The sequence below is a fragment of the Salvelinus fontinalis genome, chromosome 28, assembly GCF_029448725.1.
Source record: "Salvelinus fontinalis isolate EN_2023a chromosome 28, ASM2944872v1, whole genome shotgun sequence".
Taxonomy (NCBI): Eukaryota; Metazoa; Chordata; class Actinopteri; order Salmoniformes; family Salmonidae; genus Salvelinus; species Salvelinus fontinalis.
In genome coordinates this window covers 45,392,379-45,405,215 of record NC_074692.1, presented here as the reverse complement: position 1 = coordinate 45,405,215, position 12,837 = coordinate 45,392,379, and the positions used below count along the sequence as shown (strand labels likewise).

Sequence of the window (12,837 nt, the reverse complement as noted above, 5' to 3'; positions counted from 1 at the left end):
AGTTTGTGGTTGAGGTCGATGTTTCTGACGTTGGAGTGGGAGCTATCCTGTCCCAGCGATCCGTCCAGGACCAAAAGCTCCATCCCTGTGTCTTCCTGTCCCATCGTCTCAACTCTGCAGAAAGAAACTACAACGTGGGTAACGGAGAACTCCTGGCGGTCAAGATTGACATTTTGTTTTTGTTTGTTATTTTACTGAACACTAGTTGGTTTAATTGTATTTTTGGCAGTGAAACGAGGCTACTCAGGCGAGGAAAGAAAACTCACTCAAATATACTATATACGTTATTAAATGTATAAAAAAAAAAAATGTGAATCACATTTTAATTTGGCGTACCCCCGACGCCATTTTGCATACCCCAGTTTGGATCGGTGTCCCCCCCGCAGGATGGTTGAGCTAACGTAGGCTAATGTGATTAGCATGAGGTTGTAAGTAACAAACAAAAAAATCCCAGGACATAGACATATCTGAAATGGGCAGAAAGATTAACAAGAATTTAAGCTAACTGCACTGTCCAATTTACAGTAGCTATTACAGTGAAATATACCATGCTATTGTTTGAGGAGAGTGCACAATTATGAACTTGAAAATGTATTAATAAACCAATTAGGCACATTTGGACATTCTTGATACAGCATTTTGAACAGATATGAAATGGTTCATTGGACCAGTCTAAAACTTTGCACATACACTGCTACCATCTAGTGGCCAAAATCTAAATTGCGCCTGTGCTGGAATAATACATTATGGCCTTTCTCTTGCATTTCAAAGATGATAGTTCAAACTTTGTATTTTTTTTTAAACGCATGTTTTTTTGTATTATCTTTGTATTATCTTTTACCAGAGTTAATGTGTTATATTCTCCTATATCAATTTCACATTTCCACAAAAATGATATCAAGAATATGCATATCCTTGTGTAAGGTCCTGAGCTACAGGCAGTTAGATTTGTCATTCTAGGCGAATTTAAAAAAGGGTTAGATCATTTTAATGGGTGATATTGTTGTAATAACCTAATGATTTGTTTTCCAGAGAAACACATTTGCTGAGCTCAAAAACATTTTGAAATAGTTCTATTACATGTTGTCTGGGCTTTTATTAATGAATTTAGTTTGTTTGTTTGTTAGTCTAATGGATATATTACATTTAGTGTGTAAAGAAACATGACTCATATGAGTTATTAACTGTGTTGACAGTTTACATTAGTAGTGAACTCAACGGTCTCAAATGACACGTCAACATGGCAAATGATCAATTCCAGCCCCCACCTCCAGGCCCCCACCTCCAGCCCCCACCCCCAGGCCCCATCCCCAGGCCCCCACCTCCAGGCCTCCAGCCCCCACCTCCAGGCCTCCAGGCCCCCACCTCCAGGCCTCCAGGCCCCCACCTCCAGCCCCCACCTCCAGGCCCCCACCTCCAGCCCCCACCCCCAGGCCCCCACCTCCAGGCCTCCAGGCCCCCACCTCCAGGCCTCCAGGCCCTCACCTCCAGGCCCCACCCCCAGGCCCCCACCTCCAGGCCTCCAGGCCCCCACCTCCAGGCCTCCAGGCCCCCACCTCCAGGCCTCCAGGCCCCCACCTCCAGGCCCCCACCTCCAGGCCTCCAGGCCCCACCCCCAGGCCCCCACCTCCAGGCCCCCACCTCCAGGCCTCCAGCCCCCACCTCCAGGCCTCCAGGCCCCCACCTCCAGGCCCCCACCTCCAGGCCCCCAGGCCCCCACCTCCAGGCCTCCAGGCCCCCACCTCCAGGCCTCCAGGCCCCCAGGCCCGCACCTCCAGGCCCTCAGGCCCCCACCTCCAGGCCCCCAGGCCCCCACCTCCAGGCCCCCACCTCCAGGCCTCCAGGCCCCACCCCCAGGCCCCCACCTCCAGGCCTCCAGGCCCCCACCTCCAGGCCTCCAGCCCCCACCTCCAGGCCTCCAGGCCCCCACCTCCCGGCCCCCACCTCCAGGCCCCCAGGCCCCCACCTCCAGGCCTCCAGGCCCCCACCTCCAGGCCTCCAGGCCCCCAGGCCCGCACCTCCAGGCCCTCAGGCCCCCACCTCCAGGCCCCCAGGCCCCCACCTCCAGGCCTCCAGGCCTCCAGGCCCCCAGGCTCGCACCTCCAGGCCTCCAGGCCCCCAGGTCCCCGCCTCCAGGCCCCCAGGCCCCCACCTCCAGGCCTCCAGGCCCCCAGGCCCCCAGGCCCCCACCTCCAGGCCCCCAGGCCCCCACCTCCAGGCCTCCAGGCCTCCAGGCCTCCAGGCCCCCAGGCCCCCACCTCCAGGCCTCCAGGCCCCCAGGCCCCCACCTCCAGGCCCCCAGGCCCCCAGGCCCCCACCTCCAGGCCCCCAGGCCCCCACCTCCAGGCCTCCAGAGCCCCAGGCCCCCACCTCCAGGCCTCCAGGCCCCCAGGCCCCCACCTCCAGGCCCCCAGGCCCCCACCTCCAGGCCTCCAGGCCCCCACCTCCAGGCCGCCAGGCCTCCAGGCCCCCACCTCCAGGCCTCCAGGCCCCCAGGCCCCCACCTCCAGGCCTCCAGGCCCCACCTCCAGGCCTCCAGGCCCCACCTCCAGGCCCCCAGGCCCGCAACTCCAGGCCTCCAGGCCCCCACCTCCAGGCCCCCACCTCCAGGCCTCCAGGCCCCCACCTCCAGGCCTCCAGGCCCCCACCTCCAGGCCCCCACCTCCAGGCCTCCAGGCCCCCATCTCCAGGCCCCCACCTCCAGGCCTCCAGGCCCCCACCTCCAGGCCTCCAGGCCCCCACCTCCAGGCCCCCACCTCCAGGCCTCCAGCCCCCACCTCCAGGTCCCCACCTCCAGGCCCCACCCCCAGGCCCCCACCTCCAGGCCTCCAGGCCCCCACCTCCAGGCCTCCAGGCCCCCACCTCCAGGCCTCCAGCCCCCCACTCCCAGACTATTGATTATTACTCTATGGATTAGGTAAGGTTGTGAGTTAAAGTACACACCTGACCAGATAATACAGTACCACTAACAATAGTGATTGATTGTATTATGTTTTGTGAAATGAATTATATAATTATAAATATTTCTCTAACCATACCATTTCTATCTGGCATTACTTTGCTATATAAAGCTATTGATGTTAATGTTATTGAATTACTTAACAGTATAAATGTTTTATTTAAAACAATTACATAAAAATATATTTTTTTAAGTGTTCAATTTGCTTTAAATTGTAAATAGACATATGAGGTTGGTCACTAAGCAGTCATTGAGAATTTGATAATATAGTTCTTATGATACCTAAAATGTATTAATATATGTTCTGTACATTGAGGGCTGACTGAGACTATAAATATAGACTTGAAAGAAGATACAAATGTGATCAAAAAGTGATACATTGTCACATTATAATCACCAATGTTATTAAATTGATAAATTGCTATTCAAATCTTTTACATAATTGTAAAAACTATTTTGTTACATTCTGAGGATTCTGATAACGTCTATGAATTGATACGTTAAAGAAAATTACATCACATAACTAGAATTCCACACCCACCAATCAACTAAAGCATAGGCGTTTGATTAATGTCGCCTGTTATCTGATCATCCTCCTAGCTCCACCCTCGATTATTCAGACTGATTATGTGTGTTTGTTGCGCGGAGAAGGGAGTCTGCGAGGAGAGAGAGAGAGGTAGTAACTAGGCTACACATCTAACGGGGTAAACCTGGACGAAAGAACAGGTTTTTATTGCACATTTGAACGGTAACAAAATAAAATTGGATTGTATAGTAGGGTCGCTTGAAGAAGGGACATTTCGCTGGGAGTTTTTCAAGCAGTGTGCCTTCTCAACCTTCGTACACAGACTTCTAGTAGTTTGGAAAGGCTAGCCCGCCGGGGAGAGTTTGTTGGTTAGCTCTAGCTGGTTATTTTGTTGCGCGTTAGGCGCTCCAGTTGTTGTTGCACTATGGCGCTCAAGGCGAGGGCTTTATACGATTTCCATTCCGAAAACCCCGGTGAGATATCAGTGAAAGAAAATGAAATAGTGAGTCTGTACAGCGAACAGGACATTGAAGGATGGCTAGAAGGATCCAACAGCAAAGGCGAGAGAGGTCTCTTCCCCGCGTCCTACATCGAGATCCTGAAGAACGATACCGCGTCCACGTTTAACAACGACACATCTGGATCCCGATACGCCAATATTCCAACCGGAGGTTTCGGGGACGCCTCCTCTTATAAAATCCAGAATCAAACTGACAACTTGTCCAAAACATCGGTAACATCGCCCGGGTTTACAGCGCTCTCACCGCCTGCCCCAGCACAGCAGCAGCAGCAGCAGCAGCACATTTATCAAGCCAGCCAGGGCAGCGACGAAGACTGGGATGATGACTGGGATGACAGCTCGACAGTGGCCGACGAACCCGGGGTTGTTGGGGGTAATTACCAAGGGGACTTTGATGGCAACGGACCGTCTAAATACAGAATGTCAACATCTACATCTAAACGTAGTAACGTTCAACAAGCCAAGAGCTCTGCCACGGTCAGTAGAAACCTCAATAGGTTTTCAACATTTGTGAAATCAGGAGGGGAAGCGTTCGTGTTAGGCGAGGCAGCTGGGTTTGTGAAAGATGGGGATAAGATATGTGTTGTAACGGGACAATACGGTCCAGAATGGCAGGAAAACCCGTACCCCTTCGCCTGTACCATCGACGACCCCACCAAGCAGACCAAGTTCAAAGGGATGAAGAGTTACATTGCCTACAAGCTGACGCCCACCCACACACAGACCCAGGTAAACAGAAGGTATAAACACTTTGACTGGCTCTATGGCCGGCTGGTGGAGAAGTTCCCTGTCATCTCGGTGCCCCACATCCCGGAGAAACAGGCCACGGGGCGGTTTGAAGAGGACTTCATCTCTAAAAGGAGGAAAGGGTTGATATGGTGGATGAATCACATGACCAGCCACCCGGTCCTGTCCAAGTGTGATGTCTTTCAGCACTTCCTCACCTGCAACAGGTAGGCTTCTCCTCTCCCCCATCCCTCTCTCCTCTCCCCCATCCCTCTCTCCTCTCCCCCATCCCTCTCTCCTCTCCCCCATCCCTCTCTCCTCTCCCCCATCCCTCTCTCCTCTCCCCCATCCCTCTGTCCTCTCCCCCATCCCTCTGTCCTCTCCCCCATCCCTCTGTCCTCTCCCCCATCCCTCTGTCCTCTGTAAAGGTAGCCAGAGTGCCTGTCTGTTTTCTTGCTCCCTTGCCAACTCCTCATATAATTGGTGTGTTTGGTGTGAATATGACAGCAATGGAGTTGTCATAATAGCACAAACAGACTGGCACTCAGGCTATCGTAAAGCGTATTTTGGCTCGTTGAAAAGCTCTAACCAGTAGTGGCCTGGGGATGGCCTGGTGGTGACTGCTTGCCATTCAGATCACACATTGTAGGCTAGGCCTGTGTTGGTGTGGGTAGGAATCTGGCCCACACGAACCGTGTTCTTCACGGTCTCTCTGTAAAACAAAAATTAAAACGCTTTGTGAAACCCATGTTAAATTTTTCCCCACAGCACAGATGAGAAGTCATGGAAGCAGGGGAAGAGGAAGGCGGAGAAGGATGAGATGGTGGGGGCTAACTTCTTCCTCACTATCTCCACACCCTCCGGACCCCCACTGGACCTGGGCGAGGTCGAGTCCAAGATCGACGGCTTCAAAGCGTTCACTAAGAAAATGGACGACAGCGTGGTCCAAGTCAACGCCACCACCAACGAATTCGCCCGTAAACAGATCACGGGGTTTAAGAAGGAGTACCAGAAAGTGGGCCAGGCGTTTAAAGTACTGGGCCAGGCGTTTGAGCTGGACCAGCAGGCGTATTCAGTAGGGTTGAACCAGGCCATAGCTTACACTGGAGAGGCATACGATGCTATCGGAGACTACTTTGCAGAGCAGCCAAGACAAGATGTGGACCCTTTAATGGATTTGTTACAGCTGTACCAGGGACATCTGGCCAACTACCCTGACATCATCCACGTACAGAAAGGTAATGTCCTCATACTACCCTGATATCATCCACGTACAGAAAGGTAATGTCCTCATACTACCCTGATATCATCCACGTACAGAAAGGTAATGTCATCATACTACCCTGACATCATCCACGTACAGAAAGGTAATGTTATCATACTACCCTGACATCATCCACGTACAGAAAGGTAATGTCATCATACTACCCTGATATCATCCACGTACAGAAAGGTAATGTTATCATACTACCCTGATATCATCCACGTACAGAAAGGTAATGTTATCATACTACCCTGACATCATCCACGTACAGAAAGGTAATGTTATCATACTACCCTGACATCATCCACGTACAGAAAGGTAATGTTATCATACTACCCTGACATCATCCACGTACAGAAAGGTAATGTTATCATACTACCCTGACATCATCCACGTACAGAAAGGTAATGTTATCATACTACTAGACTCAGGCCTAGTAACTCCACTAATCAGCTGATTGATTGATTGTAAATCTGTGTGCGATAACAGTTGAATGGGTGTAGCTAAGTGTAAACATTGGTTCATCATGGATTGGTTCATCAGGGATCAAATGACTTTGTTGCAACCAATGGGGCTGTCAGACCGCAACAACAATATACATTGGCTTGATAACGGCCTTCGTGTTTTGTTTCTGATAAGGTACCTCCCTCCCTAGGCTTTTTCATTTTTCTCAACCTGTCATGGTGGCTGTAGTCTCCGTATCATCAGCTCTGTGGCAGTCGTCACCATTATCACTTAGAGGAGGGAACTTCAGCTTTGCATGAGTGATGGGGAAATGTTTATGTTGGGGGTATTGACTCACACCACACATCCTCCCTCACACACACACACACACATATATACACAGTTTTCATTTGACTGCTGAGTCATATGGGAGGCAGCCTGTGGTTTAGCTGATGCGATGTATTTTCACGTTCGGTTGTGTGTGTGTGTGTGTGTGTGTGTGCAGTCATTGTGGTGCATGACCCATGTATAAAGCCTGGAAACAACAGAAATTTCTACAGGGTTTGCCAGGAAAGCCAGTCAGTGTATCACCCGTGACCTACAGTAGTATCGAGGGGTTGTGACGGTCATGGAACTTTGGATGACGGTAATTGGCCAGCCAAGTTACCACGGTTACCGTAATAACCATTTAAATAGCAACACATGTTTTTAAAAAAAAATTAAAAAAAAAGTATTTTATTTTTTAAGACACATTTTGTCCTTTGCTCAGCCTGCATTTGCTGCAGTAGAAATAGAAGAGAACGGGTGTCCTCGTTCAAGTCAATGATGACATAATGGGGTGGAATGGCAGCCATTGCCAGGAGCAAAGCAGGAAGTCTAAAAGCAGGAAATGTAGCCATCGACACGTGCTGTGATTTGTTGTTGATTCAACTTAACAGACATTACAAAAAAAAAAATACATTCCATAGATCTCGCCAGCTTCTAGTCCTACAACCAAGGCAATGAGTTACCTCTGGTTCGTTCAGCCATTCCTGTGGTGAAAGAATAAGGGTTTTGGGATAAACGTGGAAAATAGTCTGAGGTTAACACAGGCTCGGGAGATTATAGCAGTCATTTAACATAGCCTTTTTTTAAATGAATTATGACGCTTTTATGTGCTTTATGCATTTTTTGAAATGCATAAATGCTTAATTTCACAAAACGTGACGTTAGCTGATGATTATCTCATATAACTAAACCTATAAGATCTGTGTTCACTTCTGACCTTATTTAAGGCATTTATTAACTACAAACGACAAAAAAAACAGCATTCATTTCCACATGGCTTTGTCCAACAAACCATGGCGGAGTTGAGCCCCTTTTCCATTGGCGGAGTTGAAATCCACCTAGGCTGGGCTGGCTTTGGAGGACCAGCTCATATTGCATTTCCACTGCTTCCAGAAATGAGAAATGATGTCATGTTGCTAGGTAGCCAATATGTGTCTGCAGCTGATGTAGCTAGCTAGCCTTTTTACTGAGGAGCTGTCGTCAAGGCAAAGGGTGGCTATTTTGAAGAATCTCAAATATATTTTGATTTGTTTAACACTTTTTTGGGGTTACTACATGATTCCATATGTGTTATTTCATAGTTTTGATGTCTTCGCTATTATTCTACAATGTAGAAAATAGTAAAAAATTAAGAAAAACCTTTGAATGTGTGTATATGTAAACGTGTGTGTGTACACACACACATAGTTGAATTCGGAAGTTTACATACACCTTAGCCAAATACATTTAAACTCAGTTTTTCATAATTCCTGACATTTAATCCTAGTAAAAATTCCCTGTCTTAGGTCAGTTAGGATCACCACTTTATTTTAAGAATGTGAAATGTCAGAGTAATACTAGAGAGAGTGATTTATTTCATCACATTCTCAGTGGGTCAGAAGTTTACATACACTCAATTAGTATTGGTAGCATTGCCTTTAAATTGTTTAACTTGGGTCAAGCGTTTCGGGTAGCCTTCCACTAGCTTCCCACAACAAGTTGGGTGAATTTTGGCCCATTCCTCCTGACAGAGCTGGTGTAACTGAGTCAGGTTTTTAGGCCTCCTTGCTCGCACACGCTTTTTCAGTTCTGCCCATGTAACCGATGTGAAATGGCTAGCTAGTTAGCGGTGGTGCGCGTTAATAGCGTTTCAATCGGTGACGTCACTCGCTCTGAGACCTTGAAGTAGTTGTTCCCCTTGCTCTGCAAGTGCCGAGGCTTTTGTGGCGCAATGGGTAACGATGCTTCGTGGGTGTCAGTTGTCGACGTGTGCAGAGGGTCCCTGGTTCGAGCCCAGGTAGGGGCGAGGAAAGGGACGGAAGCTATACTGTTACACCCACAAATTTTCTATGGTATTGAGGTCAGGGCTTTGTGATGGCCACTCCAATACCTTGACTTTGTTGTCCTTAAGCCATTTTGCCACAACTTTGGAAGTATGCGTGGGGTCATTGTCCATTTGTTCCCATGTGCAGTTGCAAACCGTAGTCTGGCTTTTTTATGGCGGTTTTGGAGCAGTGGCTTCTTCCTTGCTGAGCGGCCTTTCAGGTTATGTCGATATAGGACTCGTTTTACTGTGGATATAGATACTTTTGTACTTGTTTCCTCCAGCATCTTCACAAGGTCCTTTGTTGTTGTTCTGGGATTGATTTGCACTTTTCGCACCAAAGTACGTTCATCTCTAGGAGACAGAACGCGTCTCCTTCCTGAGCAGTATGACGGCTGCGTGGTCCCATGGCGTTTATACTTGCGTACTATTGTCTGTACAGATGAAGGTGGTACCTTCAGGCGTTTGGAAATTGCTCCCAAGGATGAACCAGACTTGTGGAGGTCTACAATTTATTTTCTGAGGTCTTGGCTGATTTCTTTAGATTTTCCCATGATGTCAAGCAAAGAGGCACTGCATTTGAAGGTAGGCCTTGAAATTCATCCACAGGTACACCTCCAATTGACTCAAATGATGTCAATTAGCCTATCAGAAGCTTCTAAAGCCATGACATAATTTTCTGGAATTTTACAAGCTGTTTAAAAGCACAGTCAACTTAGTGTATGTAAACTTCTGACCCACTGGAATTGTGATACAGTGAAATAATCTGCCTGTAAACAATTGTTGGAAAAAGTACTTGTGTCCTGCACAAAGTAGATGTCCTAACCAAATTGCCAAAACTATAGTTTGTTAACAAGAAATTTGTGGAGTGGTTGAAAAACCGAGTTTTAATGACTCCAACCTAAGTGTATGTAAACTTCCGACTTCAACTTTGTGTGTGTGTGTGTGTGTGTATAGATAGATAGATAGAAAGTTTGGTAACATAATGACAGTTTATGTGACCGTTTCTGTGACCACGTTTTCAATTAACTCATATCTTCTCCATTTTTTAAGATTCAAAGATGTCTGCAATAAGAACAGGATGTCAGCTATGATATAACACCTTGACTCTCTTTTGGGTTATTTTACTACAGTGAGTGAAGTGGTTTAACACCCGGTAACAGAATGACGGTAACATTGACATCATGGGTCCTTGGATCTGTACTACAGAGGAATGCTTCATTCTGAACATTCTGTTCATGGTGACGTACTCTAAATAGGTAGAAACGTTTAATGTTCTCCTTTGCATGTTCTGGTTATTATTCTAATGCCCCCCAAAACAAGACCACGTGTGGTTGATCCAGACCAAATCTGTACCAATCATAATGTCTATATCTTACAAGTATGGACATCACAGTTCAGCAGAGCAGGGTTCGTCCCCGGGCAGAGCAGGGTTCGTCCCCGGGCAGAGCAGGTTTTTTAAAATTTAAATTATAGTATTTATTTAACCTTTTATTTAACTAGGTATGTCAGCAGAGTAGAGTTCAGCACAGGAATAATAATAATAGTAGTCTTTGAGTAGTAACAATTATCAGGACACTACAGTAAGAATTGAATGAGGACAATAATGAAATGGTGAGAATGCTTCCTGTGTCTATGTCGATGCTGTGGTTGGTCATTCCACTGGCTGGCCCTACGGGTGTGGCAGGTGCTACATATTCTGCAACTAATATGGCACAAAGATACTGCATTTACTCCTTTTCTGGTTTTGTATTCAAAATGTTTTTGTTTTCAATTTTGTAAAATAAATTGCTGATAAGTCTGTATTGTTCTCTCAGTGTAGGAGATAATGCAGCCTCTCCCTGTCTGTCTCGCTCTCCCTGTTCTCTCCCTGTCTCTCTCCCTGTTCTCTCCCTGTCTGGCTCTCCCTGTCTGGCTCTCCCTGTCTGGCTCTCCCTGTCTGGCTCTCCCTGTCTGGCTCTCCCTGTCTGGCTCTCCCTGTCTGGCTCTCCCTGTCTGGCTCTGTCTCTGTCTGGCTCTGTCTCTGTCTGGCTCTGTCTCTGTCTGGCTCTGTCTCTGTCTGGCTCTGTCTCTGTCTGGCTCTGTCTCTGTCTGGCTCTGTCTCTGTCTGGCTCTGTCTCTGTCTGGCTCTGTCTCTGTCTGGCTCTGTCTCTGTCTGGCTCTGTCTCTGTCTGGCTCTGTCTCTGTCTGGCTCTGTCTCTGTCTGGCTCTGTCTGGCTCTGTCTCTGTCTGGCTCTGTCTGGCTCTGTCTCTGTCTGGCTCTCCCTGTTCTCTCCCTGTCTGGCTCTCCCTGTCTGGCTCTCCCTGTCTGGCTCTCCCTGTCTGGCTCTCCCTGTCTGGCTCTCCCTGTCTGGCTCTCCCTGTCTGGCTCTCCCTGTCTGGCTCTCCCTGTCTGGCTCTCCCTGTCTGGCTCTCCCTGTCTGGCTCTCCCTGTCTGGCTCTCCCTGTCTGGCTCTCCCTGTCTGGCTCTCCCTGTCTGGCTCTCCCTGTCTGGCTCTCCCTGTCTGGCTCTCTCGCTCTCTGTCTCTCTCGCTCTCTGTCTCTCTCGCTCTCTGTCTCTCTCGCTCTCTGTCTCTCTCGCTCTCTGTCTCTCTCGCTCTCTGTCTGTCTGTCTGTCGCTCTCGCTCTCTGTCTGTCGCTCTCGCTCTCTGTCTGTCTGTCGCTCTCGCTCTCTGTCTGTCTGGCTCTCTCTCCTGTCTGTCTGTCTGTCTGGCTCTCTCTCCTGTCTGTCTGTCTGTCTGTCTGGCTCTCTCTCCTGTCTGTCTGTCTGTCTGTCTGGCTCTCTCTCCTGTCTGTCTGTCTGTCTGTCTGTCTGGCTCTCTCTCTCCCTGTTCTCTGTCTGTCTGTCTGGCTCTCTCTCTCCCTGTTCTCTGTCTGTCTCTCCCTGTTCTCTGTCTGTCTCTCCCTGTCTGTCTCTCCCTGTTCTCTGTCTGTTCTCTCCCTGTCTGTCTCTCCCTGTTCTCTCCCTGTCTGGCTCTCCCTGTTCTCTCCCTGTCTGTCTCTCTCGCTCTGTCTGTCTGTCTCTCTCGCTCTGTCTGTCTGTCTCTCTCGCTCTGTCTGTCTGTCTCTCTCGCGCTCTGTCTGTCTCTCTCGCTCTCTGTCTGTCTCTCCCTGTCTGTCTCTCCCTGTCTGTCTCTCCCTGTCTGTCTCTCTCGCTCTCCCTGTTCTCTCCATGTCTGTCTCTCTCGCTCTCCCTGTTCTCTCCCTGTCTGTCTCTCTCGCTCTCCCTGTCTGTCTCTCTCGCTCTCCCTGTCTGTCTCTCTCGCTCTCCCTGTCTGTCTGTCTGTCTGTCTGTCTCTCTCGCTCTGTCTGTCTGTCTGTCTGTCTGTCTGTCTCTCTCGCTCTCTCTCTCCCTGTCTGTCTCTCCCTGTCTGTCTCTCTCGCTCTCTCTCTCCCTGTCTGTCTCTCCCTGTCTGTCTCTCCCTGTCTGTCTCTCCCTGTCTGTCTCTCCCTGTCTGTCTCTCCCTGTTCTCTCCCTGTCTGTCTTTCCCTGTTCTCTCCCTGTCTGTCTTTCCCTGTTCTCTCCCTGTCTGTCTTTCCCTGTTCTCTCCCTGTCTGTCTTTCCCTGTTCTCTCCCTGTCTGTCTTTCCCTGTTCTCTCCCTGTCTGTCTTTCCCTGTTCTCTCCCTGTCTGTCTTTCCCTGTTCTCTCCCTGTCTGTCTTTCCCTGTCGTTCTCTCCCTGTCTGTCTTTCCCTGTCGTTCTCTCCCTGTCTGTCTTTCCCTGTCGTTCTCTCCCTGTCTGGCTCTCCCTGTCGTTCTCTCCCTGTCTGGCTCTCCCTGTCGTTCTCTCCCTGTCTGGCTCTCCCTGTCGTTCTCTCCCTGTCTGGCTCTCCCTGTCGTTCTCTCCCTGTCTGGCTCTCCCTGTCGTTCTCTCCCTGTCTGGCTCTCCCTGTCGTTCTCTCCCTGTCTGGCTCTCCCTGTCGTTCTCTCCCTGTCTGGCTCTCCCTGTCGTTCTCTCCCTGTCTGGCTCTCCCTGTCGTTCTCTCCCTGTCTGGCTCTCCCTGTCGTTCTCTCCCTGTCTGGCTCTCCCTGTCGTTCTCTCCCTGTC

General features: G+C 49.3%; 2 protein-coding genes across 2 annotated transcripts in view; both read left to right on the top strand.

Annotated features, from left to right (window-relative positions):
* Nucleotides 1–1,240: 1,240 nt before the first annotated feature.
* On the top strand, nucleotides 1,241–2,917 carry LOC129825791 (basic proline-rich protein-like). The gene has a single exon (XM_055885932.1). It carries the CDS (start codon nucleotides 1,241–1,243, stop codon nucleotides 2,915–2,917), a length of 1,677 nt encoding a protein of 558 aa, XP_055741907.1.
* Nucleotides 2,918–3,554: 637 nt separating this feature from the next.
* The window catches only part of LOC129826786 (sorting nexin-18-like), a 35,275-nt gene continuing 25,992 nt past the window's right edge, over nucleotides 3,555–12,837 (top strand). The window contains exons 1-2 of the mRNA XM_055887860.1: nucleotides 3,555–4,958; nucleotides 5,500–5,969. Of these exons, the coding sequence (XP_055743835.1) occupies nucleotides 3,910–4,958; nucleotides 5,500–5,969 (1,519 nt within the window). The 5' untranslated portion in view covers nucleotides 3,555–3,909. The remainder of the gene's footprint in view (nucleotides 4,959–5,499; nucleotides 5,970–12,837) is intronic.

Excerpts from the sequence above, each read along its gene's own strand:
- LOC129825791 (XM_055885932.1), top strand. The coding sequence starts at position 1,241 with ATGGCAAATGATCAATTCCAGCCCCCACCTCCAGGCCCCCACCTCCAG.